Here is a 21,281-nt window from a genome sequence, read left to right on the forward strand (position 1 = left end):
TGCTACCAAGGGCATTTCCACTCTTTGTGCTCCAGTGGATAAAGGGATGATCAGGATGCTGTGTGACCTGGATCGCATTTGGAAGCAGGAGCAACCACTTCAGATGAAAAGAACTTAAATGAAATCTCAGAGTATTTAGTTGGGGCATTTTCTGCCCCATTTTCTGCCCCTTCCAGTGAAACCTGGAAGGCATTGGAAAGGTTGCTGGATAATTTGCTGTCTTTATTGTACCGTCCATACAATATGACTTCTGGGTTTTATTTTAAATTGACAATTTTGTTCACATTTGTTCTCTTGCAGAAGCACACAATACAACTACCTAGTTTTATTTAATGGCCTATATTGCTAAACAGTATTTTCCCTATGAATTTTGACATATACATTATTCACATCTTGAATTATGGATGAAATATGATTGAAAATACCCAGAAATTTATTTAACATAAATGAAATTTGAAACAGAAAAATGTATTTTGTGTCTGTAGCATACAGTTTAGGATGTTAAGAAAAAATTTAATCTGTCTCTGTAGCAGCTGGTTTCCAGTAAAAAAAAGAAGTATTTGTCTGCATTACAGGTTGTGGTATTTGGTCACTGAGAGCTAGGTTAATCCCAGCCTCATTGTACTCTAGAAGTTACAGTGTAAGTGTTTTTCAAATAATTAAGTTCATGCACACATTTTACAAGTATTTTCCATTTTAAAGATATGAAACAAAATTACTCCTAGGAGGAAAGCTCTTGATTTGGAAATGCACTGTGACTTTTTAGTACTTCTGTATGAAAGCAAAAGCTAAAAGTCACTTTTTTTCCTGCTTGGCCTTTGAAATACTCCTTTTGAAGGACAGTAATTGAATTGTGCTTTTCCATTCCATTTCAGGTTTTTCTTCTGTAATCATGGCAAAACCTTATGAATTTAACTGGCAGAAGCCAGTTCCCTCTTTTATGCAAGATGGAGCTGTGTTTGATAGATATGAAGAGGTAAGAGGCCAGCTGCCTTTCATTTTCTATTCTCTTTTAAATATGCAGAAGTTCCAGAATATTTCATGTTTTGCTTTCACTATACACAAAGAAACTTTAATTTTTTTGGTAATACTCTCAGAAAAAATAGAAAAATAATTATCAGAAAACCCTTGTCTGTGGGGAGGCAATACCAACAGACTTTATTGCTACATAGGGGTTTTTTGCTTTTAAAAGAAATAGCTTTAAAATATATTTAATCCCTCTGATTTGACATAAGCCCTGAGGAAAAGAAAGGGAGAATTGGACCAAAATATCTGTAACATGTATAAAACTCTCATCTTTGCAGATTCATAAAGCACGTTATTAAACAAAGTGAATTGTTCAATTTTTTGTACTATCTATCAAATGGAAGGAGGAAGAATATTGCCTTTTTTTAAAATATATAAACTGAGGACCTGCCTATTACAAGGGAAAGTCAGAGAACACAGAAAATTCATTTTCTGATTCAAATGCATCATTTCAGAACTGGAGTGGTTTTATCTACTTTAGAAAATCAATCTGCACTCTATCTGAAATATGATTACTATGATCCTGCTTTCAGCTATGCTTTAATCCACATTTATTAAAGGAATGCAAAACAGGACATTTCACACAGGCAGCTGAAGTAAAGTACTAAGAAGTTTACCCAATACTCAGCATTGATATGCTGGTAAGAATAATTTTATCAGGGGCTATTTTTAATCTTGTTTGAACAGGAGATCTCTAGAAGTTGTAGGTAAATGCCTTCAGGGATATTAGTATTTTCTCATCTTTTGAAATGTAAGTAAAAAGGTATTTTTTTGTCACAAGGCCTGCAAAGATAGGGATAGTTGGTTTGCCCTGGGTTTCCAGATTCGGGGCCAGACAAATGAAGTAGATAGTGGTGGACATGAGGAAAAAAAGCTTTCTTTTCCTGCAGCAAACTCTGCTGCAGAAACAGCCTGTGAGGAGCTGAGTGAGAGGCACAGCCCCTGGTTGTTACTTCACCTTTCAACAAGGAACAGAGAGTGGGCAGCTACAGCAGAGAGTTCCAAGTGCTCCAGTTTGGGTGTGATGGCAGAGACACTGCCAGGCACCTGGGTGTCACCACTTGGATGTGGTGGCAGGGACAGTATCAGGCACAACTGTTCTGTTCTCAGCAGGCACCTCTGGGACTCTCCACAGCTCTGGGCACACGTGGGGCGAGAGCTGGCACCGAGCTCCTGCTCCTTGCACCTGAATTTCCTGCTCCCCAAAACCTTCCTGTGGAAAGGGGGTCCTGCTTTCCCCCCATGGAGCAGAAGGCTTTTTGCCCATCCTGTGATACCCTCCTGCTCCCAGTTGCTGCAGTTTGTTCCAGGTTTTCTGTGGCACACTTGGGAGCCTGCTTTGTTTCCTCACAGAGGGCTCTTCCCACAAATTCACCTCACTATTCAATTAAGGAAGTCAGGAAGTTCTGGATCCTCTTTTTCTGGAAGAAGTAATTGATTCTGCACACTGTTTTCCTGCATTTTAGCTTAACTTACGATGTTCTAATTGAAGCTGGAGGTGTGTGGAGGAAATTTCTTTTTAAATTCAGCTAATCTGATTTTTTGTCTTGCCCAGTCTCTCTGGAATGCCATCCGTTCCTGATTTCTTCTACAAATCAATATCCTTCAAGCTCTGCTTGTCATTTACTCTGGCTGCAAAGCACTCACAGCATGTACACTGCCATAGTGCAACAGAAAAGTGCTTGCCAGATTCTGCACGTTAAAAGGAAATGTGGCTATTTGATCCTGAAGGTGGCATTGGATTTATATATTTTTTACCTTAAAGCATTTAATTTTTAATACATTTCTTGAAGTTCTCTTTATTAAGATTTTTTTATTAGGTAAGAATCATTCCTTATATTAAATAAAGCATCTCCATTTAGTTGCAGTGAGGTAGGAAAATATTAATTATGTGCATTCCAGTATCTCAAGTGTCAACAATAAGACACAAATCATTAAAAGTGATCTCTTTTTTAAAAGCCTACGTCCCTTGTTTCTGTTTTTTGGAAACAGCAAATTCTGCAGGAGGGTCTTTGGGAAGAAACAGAACAATCCTTTATTTTTGAATGATAAAAAATTGATATTTGTCAAACTGACTAAAATGATGGTCTGTATTTTCTTTTCTATAGGAATCTTTTGTCTTTGAAAGCAACTGTCTCTTCCAAGTGGACGAATTTGGTTTTTTTCTGAGCTGGAAAAGTGAAGGAAAGGTATATTGCAATTATGTCAGGAATGTGTATTAAATGTTATTGCACTTTATGTATATTCTGGTTTTTAAAAATCTAAAATACTGTGTTAGTTTATTTACAAAACTTGTCCTCATCTTATTCTTTGTAGAACTGACAGAAGTGAAGAATTTAAGAGGGAACCAACAGATATTAAAGGGGAATATACTGCTTAGTCTTTGTTAACAGAGTTTGCAATAAAATTCACTGTTTATTTTTGCTGAAATTCCCAGTGGAACCATGTCTCAGCAGACCTTTGAACTTGTACTCTTTTTGTCCTTTCAGGAGGGACAGGTATTAGAATGCTCCCTGATCAACAGTGTTCGTTTTGGAGCTGTACCAAAGGTACTCTATGCCTACTTTATACTTCCATTTAAACAAAGAATATTTAAGCTGAAGGTGAAATGCAGAGAGTGGCATTCATTTCTTGAAATAATACCAGTAACACAGCTTTTATGTTGCAATCATAGCCTCAATTTTGAAGTTTTGCAGTGATTTATTGTGATTGCAGTGGGCATGTTCAGTCATTTGGTCTTTCTGATGTACTGCAGGATTCAGGATGCGCTGAAAGCTGTATAGACATTAAGAGCACATAGCAGGAGATTTTAATTATCTTGTAACAGTTTATTGTGTTACTTGTTTTAGGGATCTGAAAAAATGTTTCGTTTTGTTCTGATCTGTTTGAATTTATTTTATCTTCTCACTCCATTGGTATAAACTGTAGAAAGATTTGTTTGCATCCTTCTTTATGCATTTAGGTGGCCAGAGAGGGCAGCTGGTCACAGTCTGCCTTTTTAAAGAGTATCAGCAGAAGTACTAGCTAGGAGTTCTGGAGAACCCCAAACCTTTGGAAATATGCTCAGTAATATTCAGAAGGAATATGCAGGATTTTCTGCACTGAGTTGTGACTCTCCTTCCAGCAGGCCTTCAGGTTAGAAGATTTGTTGTGAACCCTGCATTTCCACTTTCACATGTTAAGTGGTTTTGTGTTGCCTGTAGGTAACTCTGTCTTTGAAATCCTCTTGGGAATCCATAGGCCAAGATCTCTGCCCCACAGAGAAGGGGCAAGAGATGTGGTGATGCAGACAGCCCCATCCTCCCCGTGCTCACAGCCACACCAGTGTGCTTCAGACTTCAGCTCTGTCATTAAAAAAGTATGCCCATTAAATCTCCAGCAGCAGGGACAGCAGCTCGTGTGACGTGTTGCTAAGAAACAGCCAAGGAGTCACAGAGATTGTGACTCTCAGGAACTATGGACTTAACTAGATTGGAATAATTAACTTAGAGATTAGTACTGATCCTCTGTTTCCAGTCCTTGGAGTGATTACTTTTTCTTCTTCATGATAAAAATATGAATTCTCACAATTGTGTTCCTAACTGTTAGAATATATTGGTTTTTCAGGTTTGCACACAATGTTTCTGAGTGAAAGCACTCATTTAAGATGACTGGCAAATGTTTAAAGATGTAAATGTATAAGGAGGTGAAAATGCATTTTTACTGTAGGACCTTGCATAGCAGAAGTGCTGCAAATGTAACAAGTTTTTATTCTGTTTCACAGGATCCGAAAATACTAACTGCACTTGAGGCTGTTGGAAAATCAGAAAATGAGTTGGAAGGACGGATAGTGTGTGTTTGCAGTGGCACAGATCTGGTGAACATCAGCTTCACTTTCATGGTAGCAGAAAACACAGAAATTGCCAAGGTATTTCACAATTAAACAGTGCATGGGAGTTGAAAGAAAAGGTCATCAGCAGTGCTCAGTTGTTTTTCCTAAGTCTGCCTGCATGGCTGACTGAAATACCTGGGTCAGTGTCTGCTGCCTCCTTCTTCCAGAGGACAGCAAATATACATGTGGAGCATGTCTGTGTGCCATGGTGAGAGGAAACAGTGATTCCCTCAGCCTGTACATGCACAGTGGGTCATCAAAATTCAACAAGTGAGACCATTGTGTATAGCACAGGGCATTCCCTGAGCTGGTCAGTGTCTCTGTGTGGGGCTGGCTCAGCAGATGAGGTGGTGATGCTGGGTCTGTGACAGAGATGCTGAAGGGAAGTGCAATTGCTGCCATTTTCCTGGTGGGTGGAGTTCAGCCCTTCAAAATTCTGTTCTGATAGCCCAATTGTATCATGTGGTTCATATTATTTAAAAAAACAAAAGCAGGAAAGGACGCTCTTTGAGTTATGGGGATCCCAGTGTAGCCAGGTTCTTTTCTGCTTCCCGTTGACATGGAACAGCCCTAAGGAAACAATGGTGCTTTTTTACACGTCTTCCTTCCTGAGAGCTAGAGACTGCAATTCTCATGCAAGCCTGGCCTCCACCTGCCCTGGTATTGAGCTGTAAACTGCTCTGAGAAACCTGCTCAGGGTGCTGATAGTACACTGCTAGCTGAGATCCAGACATTCATGGGAGTTTAAAATACACACTCTTTGCTCTTCTTCTCTGTATGTATTATAATCTCTGTCTGTGAGATAAATATTAAATAGTGATCAGTATCACACACCTGGTAAATCCCCTCCTTTAAAACTGTTTGCTGCATGCAACATCACTAAATCCCTTGCCAGACCTGGTTTATTTTTCATTGCTTTGGATCTATACCTTTGGAAACACTGGCAATGCTGAGTAAATTCCTTTATGGGGAAACACTTGTATGATTTAGAGAGGTACACTACATTGATTTTACTGTGTGTATTTTCAGCAGGCCTTAAGGGAAATAACGTGTCAGAGTTATGTTTTGAAAGCATTTGAAAAAAGAAGTAAAGCAAAGGAGATGTTGGCAGCAGTCACTTTAATACTCAACCCAGCAGCATCTCCGATTTATTCTGAAAGCAGCAGTTAAGTTTCTCAGCCACCTTGGATCTCAATAACCTGTATTTGACTAATTGGTTTGTGAGAATGTTGGCCCATTACAGAGGCTGTCACAAGAGATGAGCTAATTATTCTGTAGAAAAGATCTACTGCACATTAACAGCCAAGCTTTACAGAAATGGTGTGTCATGCTGCAGTGGACAGGTTCTGAGAGGCCCATGGAAACCAGACTCTGCATTTGGGAGCCTTTCCATCAAAATATATATCTAGAACTGTCAGCAGTGATGATCCACCTCATCAGATATGATATGTGAGAGCATAAAGTAGATCAAGCCAAAAAAATCAACGGCAGAGCTTTCTAAGTTGCCTTTGCTGGAGAAGTTGGCCTGTACTGTGTTGACCCTTGTATATGGTAAATACATCAACTTGCTATTGCACTTCTGTACTAAAATGGAATTTTCTAGGAGTTACCTGCACATACAAATGCTCCTGCTTAATTCTTCTTGTTGTGTTCAGGAGAAAACATCTTTCTTGTGGGACACAGTAAGTCCCTTCCAGAAGAACCAAGCCTTCTTATGGCATTAAGTAGCTGTGCAGCTGCTATCTGCAGCTTAAAATAGGACTCAAATTAATCCATGTTCAAAGCCCCTCCTTTGAAATGACACAGGCAGGAGTTTGGAGGAGAAGGGGCAATGACTGAAGCTTAAACTGCCCAGATATGTGTGAGGGTTGTAAAACGTGAGTACAAAACCTGTGGTTTCTGCTGTACCCGCTGGTGCTGTGAGGAGCAGAGCCTTGGTCTGTATCTGACTGGGATACTTTAAAATGAGAGAATTGAGTGGCAGATTCAAGCACAAAAGCTCAGAACCTTTCTGCCCAGAAAGGCTTCTGTAGGTGATAATTTACAATTGGAAAAGAAGCAATTGTAACTCACTGAAGGCTGAGTTAGAATGGGACTAGCTAACTGGGACAAAGAAAATTGGTGGAAGTTCCTGGCATCTTCAGCCTATCCATGCAAGGAGTGGTACCACTGGGAAGCAGGTTCTGCAAGGTCCCTGGCACAGAGTGGCAGAGTGGGACAGTCCCTGAGGGTTGCTGGGGGTGCTCCAGCTGTGGAAGCTGGGCTGGTGCCTGCTGTGGGCAGTGCTGGACCCTCCCCTCTGGTCCCATCCCGCCTGGCTGTTGTCACCTGTCCTCACCTGTGCCCTGTGTGCCCCTGATGCTTAGCAGGGCTGGCCAAGGCATTGCTGGGCTCAAAGTATAGCTACTCCAGCAACAAGAGTGTGTTTATTGTCTCTCCACTTGTCTCCAAGCTCCAGCTCTGGTATTTACATTCTATCTACTTAAATTTTATTGGTGTTTTCAGCTGAGAAATTGGTTTTCATTTCCACTCTTAAAACAGCCACAAAATAGGGTGTACTCTGTCTCTGATTGCAAGCAGCTGTCATGGTCCACTCCTAAAACAGCTCCACTGTGGTAGTAGAGAGTGACTGTAAACGGTGGAATTTAAAACCTGATGTTTGGAATCCTGATTAAATCAGTTTATATAAATTATGTTGAGCTAAAATTAACACACACATACACACACATATATTAGAGATGAGAGCATATGTGTGTATTTTTCTTTTTTACTTCCCAGATGGACTTTCTGTGCCCCAGTAATTGCACAATCTGTTTTCCTCAGTCTAGGACAGTTGAAAAGGCCAGTGAGTATTTGGGGGTGAATTTCCTTGGGGCAGAAGTGATCTAGTGCTGGTGTGAGGCTTCAGCCCTTGGCACATGGGCTGCCTATCCAACACTGGCATTAGTCCAGTAAAGCTGTTGTATTTCAGCCACCCAAAATCTGGACTTTTTGTCTTCTTTGCTCATCCACCCTGGCAGTGCATTTAGAAGTTTCGCTTAAAAGGTTAATCTACGTCAGCTTCTTTAACATTACTTAGCGCATATCAGGGGTGAATTTGCCCTGGTGGTTGTTCTTTCCCAGCTCCAGCTGTTTCCTTGGAAAGGACCATCTCTCCACCTCAGAGATTTTGTCCTTCTCTTGAAAGTACTGTTCTCCATGCCCTGCTGGCAGAGGAGTTCAGTGAATACTCCTAACTCAATTCAAGGAAGAGCCTTAATGTTAAAATAATGGTTATAGGCAAAGCTCCCACCAGTGTTTTAAGATAATTTGGCTTTGGGAAGTGCTGATGCATTTCTCTGGCAGTGCATCCGGGATGTGAACAGCCATGGTGGCGACAGGGTGGGAAGGAGAGTGGAACAACCTTTTACACTGATTTAACACCTTTAGTTGGATTTGATGGAAAATAGATGTATTCTACCTGTGTGCCACTGAGACAGTGATTCACACTTTGGTGGCTTAACCTGTGAGGCACCAGAATGAACAGAATGGGTTAAAACGCTTCATTACTCACACAAAATATAGGTAAATGCAAGCTTTATCACACAGCTAAAAATATTCATGGAAATCAATGCAGTTGAAAGCATTTCATTTTGATATTCTTAAATTTCTCAGCTGGGATGAGATTTTTTTTTTTTTTTTAGTTTAAAGTGGTCATGACAAGAAAAAGCACTTCAGGTTGATCGCTTTTGTTGGTGTTTCTACTAATCAAACTCCTTGATTTACAAAAGAATTCTTTTTCATAGAATCATAGAACAGTTTGGGTTGGAAGGGACCTAAAAGACCATCCAGTTCCAACTCCCCTACCATGGGCAGGGACACCTTCCATGAGATCAGGCTGCCCATCCAGCCCACCCCAATTGACCCTACCTTTTTTCCCTCGCTTTGAAACAAGCTGTTAAACTTTAGCCCAAATCATATTGTTTAGAGGGCAGATAGAAAGTAGCAGAAGATTCCCATGGGAATGTTCCACAAATATATTACAGAAAAATTCTGTTTTCCCAAAGCTTTGTTTGTTTTGATGTTTCAAAGCAAAGCTTTTCAAGGAACCTGCAAAACACTCTTGAACAGATCTCTAGAAGCCTCCTGCTGTTCTCTGTGTCCCAGTGTGGAAGTATGTGGCTTACATCTCATAGCCAATGTGATAAACTTTTATAACTCATGACTGCTTTGAATATATGACCACAGCTTACCTGTGTATGTTATTCCATATGTTATTCCATGTTCTCTAGAGAAATCTCCATCTCCCAGCCTGCAGTTGACTATTGGTGTTTTGCATGTGCTTTTCTGCTTTCCATAGACATTCTTGGCTGTACCACTGTGGAATTATCAGTAAATTGGCAACTTTAGCCCTGGTTGTCCATAGCCAGGAGGTTGATTTCACTGTGAAAACTCCACTGTGTTTCTCTTAGTTTGCATACAAGAACAGCCAAAGTGGCTCTTCCAGCTCCTTTCAGAGCAGACCCCTTCAAGGCTGGAAAAGCCACTCCAGGGTAGGAAGCTTAGCTGAAGTGTGGCAGCAGTCTGGACACATCGGGCAGCTTCCAGTACAGAGCCTGTGAGCCTCAGCTTTCCTGCTGGAATACATGAAGGTCAGAAGGATCCCTTTCATCTCTGTGAAAATCCTTGCAGTGTTTTCACAGTGATGTTCTGCAAAAATCAGTGCTGCGGTTGGTCAGGGCAGGGGGAAGGTTTGGCACGGTCATTCCTCAGGTCTCCTTGCTGTGGCTGCCTGGGTAATTTTCCTGGAGCAGAGAGGAGTCGTGAGATATTTGCATTGAGGGAATGGGGACATCTGCTGGCTGAGGGCAAGTGCCAGGGATTCCTGCCGGCCCACGTGTGGCCTGGGAGAGGTGGGAAACAATTCTCTGCGGGCTTCCTGAGCCTTCAGGCTATGGAGCCCTTGGCAGGCAGTCCCAGACCCTGAACACCAAAATCAGAGGGCAATGCCTCCCTCTCTTTCCTAATGCCTGGAATAAGTGGAGTGTAACCCTGGAGAGAATGCACTGGAAAAGGGAAGGTAAAATCTCAAGAGGTCTGGTAATACTCACCCCATCAGTCAGTAAGCCGTGCATGGCCTTGTCTGGAATTTCATGAGCTGTAGGCTATGGTTTTTAACCTTTCATAGTTCTTGTCCTTTTTAACCCTGACTAAATGAAATGTTGATGGTTAAAATAGAGCTGAAAGGCCAAACTTATTTGTGCACCCTGCCAGTTGTGCCCATGTTTCATCAGTGAACCTCAGCTAACACAGGGTCACTAAGTGCCTCAGAAGCATTTCAGTGTGACAGCAAAAGCTAAGAGAGTGCTTCTTTGATTGATTTTTCTTGCCCCTTCTCCTTCTAGAGATGTTTGACAGTGTTTGATCTTGTCAAAGAAAAACAACACAGTGCTTGTTCCAGCCTGCAGTGTAGATTTTGGCCTCTTGTACCAGCCTAAGGGGGTCTGAGCTTAAGGTGCACTGGTATTTGGTTATGTTTCTTTTCATGACTGTTCATTTTCTAGGATTAAATATCAGGGTCCAGATCCCTCTATGAATCTGGAATAATATTTGTATATAGGGAGCCATTCAGGAGTTACCTCAACAGATTAAAGGTACTGAATCATATTTTGAAAATTGGAAAATATCCAGCACTAGCATCAGTAAGAATCCAATGTACCCTGATTTCTATCAAAGATATTTTTTTTCCTAAGACCAAGGTTTCCTATATACCTAATTTCAGAATTCCACTTGTTGTAGGATTTTCGTCCTTTGAACAGATAGTGACTTGAAAATGCTAAGGATAAAAGAAGAGAACTGAGGATCTCTATCCCTGTTACCTAGGTAGATGTACAGGTCTTTCAGCTTCATCTGTAAAATAAGGGCTGCTGTCATAGAATACAAACAAGGCTGCTGTTGTATTTGCCTGTGTGTTAGCTGAGAAAAAACGGAGCCCTTCTTTCATCCCCTCTGCAAGGTCATCAGACAAGTGTACATTTAATCTGCAAATGGTTTGTTGTCAGGAAAGCAATATACTACCAGCTTGATATTGAATTTTGTGAGTATCTGTGCAAGCAAGTATGAAGGTAGTATTTAATTGGAGACTATTCTGACTCAGAGGGACAAAAAGTCTGACTGTGTTGAATGTGTTGTTGAATTTGGTTTTTCTTTGTATTCCTGGTTAATGTGGGGCTAGCTGATGACCATGGGCAGCATCTGATGTGACACTGCAGAAGCTGCTCTGGCCCCAAAGTGAGGGGCAGGAAGTCAGGTGCTGCTCTGTGAGGTGGAACAGATGGGCAGGCGTGGCTCTGGAGCTGCCACCTCCTGCCCAGGGCACATCACACCAAGATGAAGATGGTTTGGAGCTGGAGCTGGACAGAGGCTCTTGAGTCCCTCCTTTGCTTGCTGCCAGCAGCAATGTGATGCTTTTGTGGCTCATCAGTGTTTGGCTGGAGGTTAGTGCTATTTTGCTCCGAGGGAGTGCAATTCCTGACTTGGCATTGCTGTCAGGGAACGACATTAACACTGAAAAAAGGACAGGGAGACCTCCAAAGTGGGAGCCATCAAGACAACTCCTGCAAAAAAATCACTTGGGAAGTGCTTAGTGTATTGATTTCTCTCTTCACTTATGTTTTTTTCTAGCAGTGTTTCTTTTTGGCAGCTTTTCTAGATGAGTAGGAGTAACTCCAGAGCTGAGTGCTGGCCAGCCTTGCTTTTAAATATTAGTTTTTGTTATAGCTGGTGTAGCCATAATCCATTGCCTTCAAATCAGAATGGATCTGTAGTGTTAGCTCCAAATGAAATGCTGATATGGTCAGTACTGCACCAGTGGTGGTTTCTTGGCAGAAAAAAAATGGCAGAATACCTGCAGCTTATTCCCAACATGCATTTGGTGTAATTTAATTTTTGCAAGGGCTTTTTGTTTGCAGTGAATATGCCATTGAGTGGCTGGGTCAGTGTTGGAAGTCTGAGGAGTTTTGAAGGGCTGCAGACCAATGCAGATCATAAAAGGATAAATGTTTGTGTAGCTGTGACAGTGTTAATGCAGCAGGAATGTTACATTTAATTGATTTAAACAGCAATAAAAACAAACACCCAACCAAACAAGCCAAAAACCCCCCAAACCCAAAACAAACAAACAAAAACCCCAAACTCTTACAAACCACAAATCCCAAACGTAGGCAGTTGGCGATAGTTGAATTTCAACAGTTCTAGGAAATAGAATTCTGTGTAAGATTTGTTCAGGCATTTACCCTGGAATTATCACAAGCACCATTCCTTTATCATCAGAGGTGAGAGAACATTTGTAGGAAAACATAAATGTTTCCTAAATCTGTCAGTAGTTTCTAGTTATATCAGTTCTAATAAGTAATATTTTCTTGCCCCATGAACCTTGCTTGCTTTATCTTCCTTGGCAGTCCCTTCAGCCTATGACTACAAAATCATCTTACTCATGCAGCTGGAAAAAGGGAGATGGGAGGGCAGACTCTTACTGAGGGGTTGTTTTCAAGCCCAAAAAGACACCTAAGAAAACCCCAAATGCCACCTTTTTTTCATAAGTGATAGTTCTGTTTTTCAAATTACTCTCAGACACACACTTGATTTCTTTAAATGAATATTTTATGCAGTACTTATTTAAAAGATAACTTTAAAAAGAACACTTAAGTATTAACACATATCTTAGTAAGTGACTACTTTTCCTAAAGCAAAACAGATTTAATATTTCATGAGTACAGGGGTCTCAAGTGTGCTGCTTATCTGTTGAATTGACACCTCAGACCTTGTTTTAACCCCAGGGATTTTCTGCCTGCGGTTTACAATATGCCATTTCCCAAAGAGGTTAGTGCTCCTCCAATATAAATCATTATTTTTTAAATCTGTCTTGCAGATGTACAGTACTCATTCATGAAAAGAAAAATACACTCATCTGCATCTATTTATGAGTGTCATATTCTGGATCCTGCCCAAGTCAACTCAAGCTGCATGCACAGCATTTGGCCAGAAGCAAAAAGCTCCTTTATTCCCAAGGTTAATGTTTAGCAGTGGACCAAATCCCATCTCAATTCCACCAGTGTAAATTACCAGTTGAGTAATCCTAGTGTTACAATGGCATAATTGAGATGGAACTTGGCTTGAAGCACTGCCATTTTTTTCCTCTTGCCATGGCTTTTTCCTGCCAGGATTCTTGCTGAAATCAGTGAGAGTTCATGTCAGGGTGTAAGCCTTAAGCTGCTTCTCTGCAGCTCTGCAAAGCTGGGGTGCAGGCTACAGCAGAAAAATAGTTCCCTGATAGAGGAATTACAGAAGTAAGTGCTGTAATGCTGCTGTTGGCTGAAAGTCATCCCAGGGATTATTTGGAATGCTATGCATTGTAAGGATGGAAACAAGCAGGGCTTGAATATATAACAGGATGTTAGAACAGTTGTTGTGCCTCCTCTAGCATATTGATCTTTTATTTCATTCCTTTTCTAAGCTGAACCAGTGAAATATTGCCAGGAGGCAATATCAGCTCTTGCTGAGCACATTTTATGATGGTGCTCAGCAAGAGTTGATACTGCCTCCTGCCACCAAAAGGGAGGCCAATGTTCATTAGGATATAAATGGAGGCCTCAGCATAAATAAATATTAGCTCAGCAAGAGCTGATATTGCCTCCTGTCACCAAAAGGGAGGCCAGTGTTCATACAGGATATAAATGGAGGCCTTAATAAATCAGTCAGTGGATCACTTACCTTGGCTGGCAATAAACTCATTTATTGGCAATGCTGAAACTACATGTAGCATTTGGAAGAATGGAAAGCACAGTCCCTTTGATTAGTGGAGGATGAGTAGTGATGGGTAAAATTGATGAAATGGGGCTGGGCTTTTCTGTGGTATGGGCTGTGACATGGGCAATTTTTTCCTCAGCACAGGTTATTAACATTATGCATGGCTTCAAGGAGGAGCCTTCCCCCATGCCAGACTTTCCTATTTTTTCCCTCTTCAGTTTTGCTAATTTGGTGTTACGATGGTTTTGTGTTTTTCAGCAATGGGTAGAAGGGCTTGGATCCATCATACATAACTTTAGAGCTAACAATGTCAGTCCAATGACGTGTCTCAAGAAACAGTAAGTTACTTTCTTTCCTCCTGTCTCCTTTATTTTTCTGTCCTTGTTGTTTTCTGTCCTATGTTTTTCTTGTTGTAATTGGGGAAAAAAGTGCTTCTCATAGTTTGACATTTACAAAACAGTGTCAGAAAGAAAATGGTGTTAAATATGTTAAGAGTTTGTCTTTTATTGAGACTAAAGATGTCTCCAGGCTATATCTGGCACCTGCCCAGGAGAAATTACAGGAGAATCTGTAACTGTTCATTTGATTTATTGTAGTGTATGTTCTAATTATTGGCTGGTTTGTTTTTTCCTTGATGCATATGCAAAGAAAAGCCCGTGAGACTTTCTCATCTTCATGCTGGTGTTAATTGCTGTACTGATTTATTTGGGCTGCTTTTTGCCTTTACAGTTACAGAACTGCCCTGCCTCAAGCATTGAAATGTTTTTATTGCAGAACAATTATTTGTTTGTACTCATTTAGCAGACATGGCAACAAGTTAAACCTAAGTGTCTAGACCCCAATTTTAATAAATAATATTTTTAAAATATTTCATTCCTAATTTCAGCTGGATGAAGCTGGCCTTTCTAACAAACACAAATGGGAAAATTCCAGTTCGGAGGTAAGCACATTAGGGAGCTCTATGTTTTTTCACGTCCTAGTTCTGTGTGGCTTAATAACAGAATATAATATTAATTTTATTACTAATACATATGTAAGAGTAAGTACAGAACTAGATATTCTTATCTGCCCTCCTTGGTAAGCTAGGCAGAACTTCTTACCAGCCTAGTAATTTTTTTTTTTTTTTTTTTTTTTTTTACAATCCATTGTAATGAAGACATGAGTTCTTCTAATAGTTTTCAAAGTCACTTAGAGCTAAGAGCATCAGATTTCTCAGCCTAACATTCTTCAAACCCTGGGATGAGTTTTTCAGTTGTAAAATTTGAGAAAGTACTTTAAAAAATGAGCCATAAAAGCTTGCAGACCAGTTAAGTAGAGGACAAAAAGATACTTTTAAACTGCAGTTCCTTGTAAAAGAGATATATGCATCTGCCAAAAATGCTCCTGCTTTTATAGGAACCCCCAGGATAATATTTTGTTTTGTCCACATGGTAAATGAACTTGTTGGGTTATTGTTGTTGGGAACAGGAAAGCCAGAACAGCATCTTTCCTTCTGTGCAGCTGTTAACTATGACAAGTTACTGTTTTTCAGTCCTCTCTGGCTAGGCAATAGCACTCCCCCCTCCTGCTCTATGACTACATTCTTGCCCAGACACTGAGCTGCTTTTCTCTTCATAAAGTACATGCAAACCAGATTTTTGGGGCATGCTGGTTTTTCATAAAGAGAATCTCACCGAAGGGAGGAAGAAAGAGGACTTTGTAAGATAAGCCCCACACAACAGATTTTCTTTTCAAGGGAGGAAAAGAGGATTTTGCATCTATACAGTAAGCAAAAAGACAAAGGGCCTGCCATGCTGCTTTCCAGGTTTCTTTAGCTTCATGACTCAGGTGACACCTTGACAGTGTTAAAGCTGCTTCAGTGTGTTCATCTTCCAGTTCTCACATGGCCAAGTCTCTGCTTATTCCTCAACCTCAGCTGCCATGAAGTACCTCCTGTGCAGGAGTCCCATGAGGACTTTCATCAGCTGGAGGGTAATGACAAGGGAACAATACCACAGGGACAAATCAATTTTCAGGACTTTACAGCTTTATGCCTGTGCTTGAACACAGAACCCTATTCCACAGTAGGAATTTATAGTGTGCTAGCTTGTCTGAAATGGTTTCTGCCTTTAAATATTTTACATCACATTTAGTGAGGCATAAATCTCTCTGTTGGGCTGCAGCATACTAATTTGTGTATGAAGACTGTCTGTTGCTTAAAAATCCAGTTCACTGGGTCCAGTGTATTAAATCTTTACATTTGAATTTGCACTATTTACAGGTTAGCATAGACCAGTCCCTAACAGTTTAATTTATTGTAATAGCAGGTTGCTTGTGAATTCATTAGAGATCTACTATTCCATGGAGTTGAATCTCCTTTGCATCTGGACACTCCAAGGAATGTGCTATCTTGGTCTGAATAAAATGTGGCAAATTTCTGGGGCTTACACAGGAAGTGGGGTGTCACCCACTCAAAGGATGAGGAGACATGTCCGTGAGAAGAGCAGTATGAATGGAGGAGAGGAAAAACCAATGTGCTCTGCAGAGCTGCATAGAAAAGAAGGGGAGCCAGGGCCCTGATGTGGGATGGCAAGGCCATGGGATTGGCCTGATCTAGCAGGAGCTGCTGATCCTGGAGTGGGACACCCAGGGGTCAGCCTGGGATGGGGGCAGAGGTGCATTTCACTGCCTCCCCCTTCTTCGTGCAGAGAGAGGGAGAGATCAAGAGGAGACAGGAGGAGGGAGATGCATGAGGAAGGGATGTGTGTCTGAGGAAGGCAGGCCAGGAAGCCCTGGGAAATGTGAGCTGAGTGCCTCTGCCTTGCAAGGGGCACCTAAGTTTCACATTTGCCCCACAAGCTTCCCGCAGTACCTCTTGCACTGGTTTAAACCACTGGTGCTTCTCCTCCAGGTGACCTGTTTTAAATCCACTGTTATTTATTCAGCCCTGCTTCCTCCTCCTCCTCCTGCTGCTGCCAGGGGCTCCTGTAGCAATTGCTGCAGCTCTGGGGATACAGATGGGAAGTTTTCTCTCCCAGAAACAGAACCCCCAGCAGGTCAGTTCTGCCATAGGAATGTGTATCACAAGACCCACCTGTATTTCATTTTTACACAGAAGTGCTGTAAAACACCAAGAGAAAAAAAAAATCCTCACCTGCAGAATCAGAGCTCCTTGAATTTCCTCCCAAGTTTGAAACAACTTTTGCAACTGTCACAATCCCCATAAGGAATGATGAGCCATGAGGAGGTGACACTCCTCAGGCTGTTGGTAGATGCCATAAATATTCTCCTGACTCCTTGTCTGTGCAGTTGGGAGTTGCAAAGTCACAAAAATTTTTCTCAAGCTGCTTTTGGATTTTAATGGATTCTGGGGCATAGGTCTGTTGCTATTGAAGTGCTGTGTTTGGGAGAGAAGAAATTCTGATGGTTAGCAGTGTCTTGCAAAGACATGGCATTTGTAAATTATTTTATATGTTCAGATTTTAACACTACTGTAACAGATGAGCAAACAGGTCAGCATTTGTAAAGAAAAAAAAATCTACTTGGTTTCTTCAACTGTGCAGGCAGAAAATATATTTTCTATGTGAGTGAGTTGCATCTGCGCATCTGGAGCCTGGTTAGAAATTAGGTTTGCTCAGACTGTGCTTCTCGCTTTGTATCACTACATTTAAAAGGATTCAAGCAAGTTTAGGTTCTAACTATGAAAATACATAGTAAAAAAAGAAGGGGCTAAACTATGACAAACGAACCTTAAATCTGTTATTCACTAGTTTAATTAAGTTAATTTGAAAGTAGAGTTTTTAAAAGTGTGTTTAATTTCAATTACTCCAGAGCGTCTGGAAGAAATCTGTTGCAATACTTCAGTGTTGGTTGGAAATCAAATTTAGATAATTTCTTGTACAGCGTAGGCAGGTCAAGCCAAGCTGATAAATTCACTGGAGCCATGGCAGAAGATTGATTTCCATAGGTTGTGGTGGCTTGATTTTTGAGGTGATGGTTGGGAAGTGGTGAAGGTCTGAAGTAACCAAGTGATTTAATCCACCAACAAGCACAATAGAGCCATATTGTTCAGTTCCAGAGTTGGGAAGTATTTTAAATATTTATGAGGAAGTACATTGGCATATTAGCATGAACCCTGAACCACTGTAGGTGGAAAAAGAGGAGTAAACACCTGTAGGTGTCAAGATGAATGTAAATCTGCTAGGAAGAAGTCTCTTCTGATAGAAGGAAAAACAGTTTTATTTGCAATAGCCTTGGCAAAATGAACATGTCATGCTGTATTTTTACAATCTTTTTTGATTCATGCAATCTTCTCTACACTGCTGTGTCATTACAAGTTACTGCTGTGTTTGCTGTCAGCTTTTGTGAAATAAAAAAATACATTTGGCATCAAAATTAAGTTCCCTGCGGCCATGGAATCTTGGCACACATCTGATTAATTGCTTACACCAATATTGCATGTTTTACAGGACATTTATTATTGGAGTCCAATTCATTATAAAAGACATAGAAATTTACAGGGCTGGAAATAGGTTGTAAATTGTATGGCTAACATTACTCTGTGGTTTAGAATTAGCAGAAAAAATAGATGCCTTAAGATTTTTTTTAAGAAACAAGTGCCTGGAGTTAAACTCAGTCTATATTTTAGTGAAATTATCTTGGTATTTGTCAGCTTTGGAAACTTAAATAGCTAACTTAGATGCCTAAATAGGGACATATAAATCTAACTGTTGTAAGGACCCAGTAAGAAGAAAAACATGGCTATGTTTTGTTAAAATATTTTTTTATCATTTAGATATTTTCACTTCCTGATCTTAATTTTATTAGTATGAAAATATTTACATAGGCAGTTTAGAGTGTTTTGGAGAATAAAACAACCATGAATTGCTATGGCAACAAATAGCAGCCACAATTTGTTTCATGTCTCTTGCCAAGTGAAATTATTTATTATGCATGAGATTAACTAAAAGTCTCAGCAAATGTTTGTCTCACTTGATGATAAAGAACAGCACATTCTTACCAGCAGTCATCAAGTGTTTCCCACTGTTCAGCTTTTGTTAGAAACACATCTTGGATGCAGAATTCAGTTTCTCTCTCCAGATGAAGACACCAAAATCAAGGGGTTGTGGGTCACAGCATTCCAGCTCAAGCCTAAACAGAAGGCAGGAAAGCTATCAGGTTTGGATCCCCCTTTCCAGACCCAGGGATTATTCTGACTCTTCTCAAATGGAAAGAGAAATATACCACTTTCCTATTAATCATACCAAATAGCTGCATTTCTGTGGGATTTATCTCATTCCAAGTGAAACCAGTTTGTCATTTGTATGCATGGTGAAGTCATGCTTTGGGAAGGAGCAGGATGGTTATCAGTTTGGTGGAAATATTCCAGTGGCAGCTGAGAGGATCTCTGTGCAGCATGGCTGGGATAGGGTATTTATTCTCCCTGGCTGTGAGGTGAGAGAGCATCCAGAGGGAACACTGCAGCAGGGAATGGGATTTGGTATGTGGCTGGTAGTCTCTTGGTAGCAGCAGCTGCTTGAAAAGGAAAGAGGAAGGAAGCTGCCTTTAGGAACAGCCCACTCTACCTTGTGGAGGCTCAGTTTAATGCCTGGGATAGAAGGGAAGTCACCACAATCAGGAATGATCAGACATGAGTCTCCTCCCTCGGAGAATCTGCTGCTTTCTAAACAGTAATTTGTACCAGCACACAGCTTAAAAGAGCAAACAAAAGAGTGCTTTGCATGGCTCTGTACCCCAGTGTACTGGGGGGATAAACCCTCTTTTGTTCTGTTTCAGTTCATTATTTTGATGTATTTTCTGATGGCTGGATTGCAGTCAGAGCAGTGCTGCTCTCTGGAGCTCAAAGCACTTCTTCAGCTGCACTCTTACTTGGAAACTGTTTACATGCATCAATTGAAGCCAGAGGAAAATGTTGGCAGTGAAAGCAAGAGAGAGAAAACTGATTGCTTAAAAAGTTACTAACATTTCTGTGTTTGTTTGTTTTTTTTTTTTCCCTCTCTACTGTTTTTTGTTTTAGCATAACCAGGACCTTTGCATCAGGTAAAACAGAAAAAGTGATCTTTCAGGCACTGAAGGAATTGGGTCTTCCCAGTGGAAAGGTATTTAGTGGTTGTGAATAACTGGTTTTGTTTACTAATAAGGTAATGACTCATTCACATTTGTAGCTGTAATCGAAGTCATTTGCATCACAAAAAGTGTGCCTATTGCGTGATACTTACTAATCACTGGAGGTTGTTTACTAAAGCCAAAATGTAATTAAATCTGTATGACACAGAGGTCCTTAAACCTCTTAGAGGAGGCTTCCCTTCTTTTCTGTCACAAACTACCTTTTGTTCATTTATGCTAAGTATATGAGCACAAAATATGCATGTAATTGATTTTTTTGTTGAATTTCTTGGACTCCTCCTGCTCTTTGCTCCCCTCCTTTGGAGAGCTGCTCTCCAGCTCTGTCCCACTTGCAGTGGGAGCCCCTGCCAGCAGCCCCAGAGAGGTGATGGCTTGAACTTTTTTGGGTTTGGGTTGGTTTTTTTTTTAAGCTTCAGAAGAAAAATAAATTGTTTTCCAGCTCTGTGTTTATGTAGAATTATTGTTACTGTGAGGTTGGAATGCAGTCACATTAAACAAATCTATGATAAAGATGAAGTTAGAATAACTTTGAGAGTACAAAAGAAACCAGGTAATTTTACACTTGGGAAGGAGCTAAACCAGTTCTCAGTTGCTTTTTTTTCTGATATAAGATATTCTCTTGGGAAAAAAGCACGTAAGCTCTCTTGTCTGGATAAATGTACCTTTGCATTTCATTGCAGAATGATGAAATTGAGCCTGCAGCTTTTACTTATGAGAAATTTTATGAGCTTACCCAAAAGATATGTCCCCGAACTGACATAGAGGACCTCTTTAAGAAGATGTAAGTTCAATTTTAATATAATCTTGCTTTAAAGATATTTTGTTGTATTTTTAGTCCATAACTAATAGTGACAGAACACTGTAAAATTTGTCTACCCTTGGATCCTAGTAGCATCAGCAGTACTTAAGACCAAGCTCCAGTCTATGTTTTACTCCTTCCTCCCTTCTGAGACTATTAATGTAAAAGTTCACTCTGTATTTTAGAGCAACTTTTACATGAGTTAGAGGAAACACCCAGAATTTTTTTTTTTTTTTGCATTGGCTTTACTAACTACTGTAATTTTTAACTTGCTCTTTAGATGATTAACACAGTATGTGAACTAATTAAATTAAGTAAGAAATTCGAAGTTTGAAAAGTTTCTTCACCCAATTTATTCTCAGCTGGAGGACTTACATGTTGTTTTATGATGTAATGTTTGTTCAGGGATAGGAAGAGATGTTGTGGGAGATATACTGTGCCAAGCATAGACAATTAGTATGTTTTCTGTGACTGTTCATTTTGAGATTATAGAGCTACATTCAAGTAGCAAATAGTAGGTGGTTTTAAAAGTATCAACAATGTCAACATGTAAATCATACCTACTGTAGCATCGTGTACAAAAACTCACATTCTTTAATAAATTCCTTTTCAGCAATGGAGACAAAACTGATTATTTAACGGTAGACCAATTAGTGAGCTTTCTAAATGAAG

General features: G+C 40.3%; 1 protein-coding gene across 10 annotated transcripts in view; it reads left to right on the forward strand.

The window, feature by feature from the left end:
* The window catches only part of PLCB4 (phospholipase C beta 4), a 190,541-nt gene that overhangs the window by 100,787 nt on the left and 68,473 nt on the right, over positions 1-21,281 (forward strand). For all 10 annotated transcript variants that reach the window (XM_077781972.2, XM_021540284.4, XM_077781975.2 and 7 more), the window contains 9 exons: positions 876-976; positions 3,135-3,215; positions 3,516-3,575; positions 4,790-4,933; positions 13,943-14,022; positions 14,571-14,624; positions 19,701-19,782; positions 20,491-20,591; positions 21,223-21,280. In XM_077781972.2, coding sequence (XP_077638098.1) covers positions 893-976; positions 3,135-3,215; positions 3,516-3,575; positions 4,790-4,933; positions 13,943-14,022; positions 14,571-14,624; positions 19,701-19,782; positions 20,491-20,591; positions 21,223-21,280 — 744 coding nt within the window. In that variant the 5' untranslated portion in view covers positions 876-892. The remainder of the gene's footprint in view (positions 1-875; positions 977-3,134; positions 3,216-3,515; positions 3,576-4,789; positions 4,934-13,942; positions 14,023-14,570; positions 14,625-19,700; positions 19,783-20,490; positions 20,592-21,222; position 21,281) is intronic.

The sequence above is a fragment of the Lonchura striata genome, chromosome 3 (assembly GCF_050655825.1).
Source record: "Lonchura striata isolate lonStrDom1 chromosome 3, ASM5065582v1, whole genome shotgun sequence".
Classification (NCBI taxonomy): domain Eukaryota; kingdom Metazoa; phylum Chordata; class Aves; order Passeriformes; family Estrildidae; genus Lonchura; species Lonchura striata.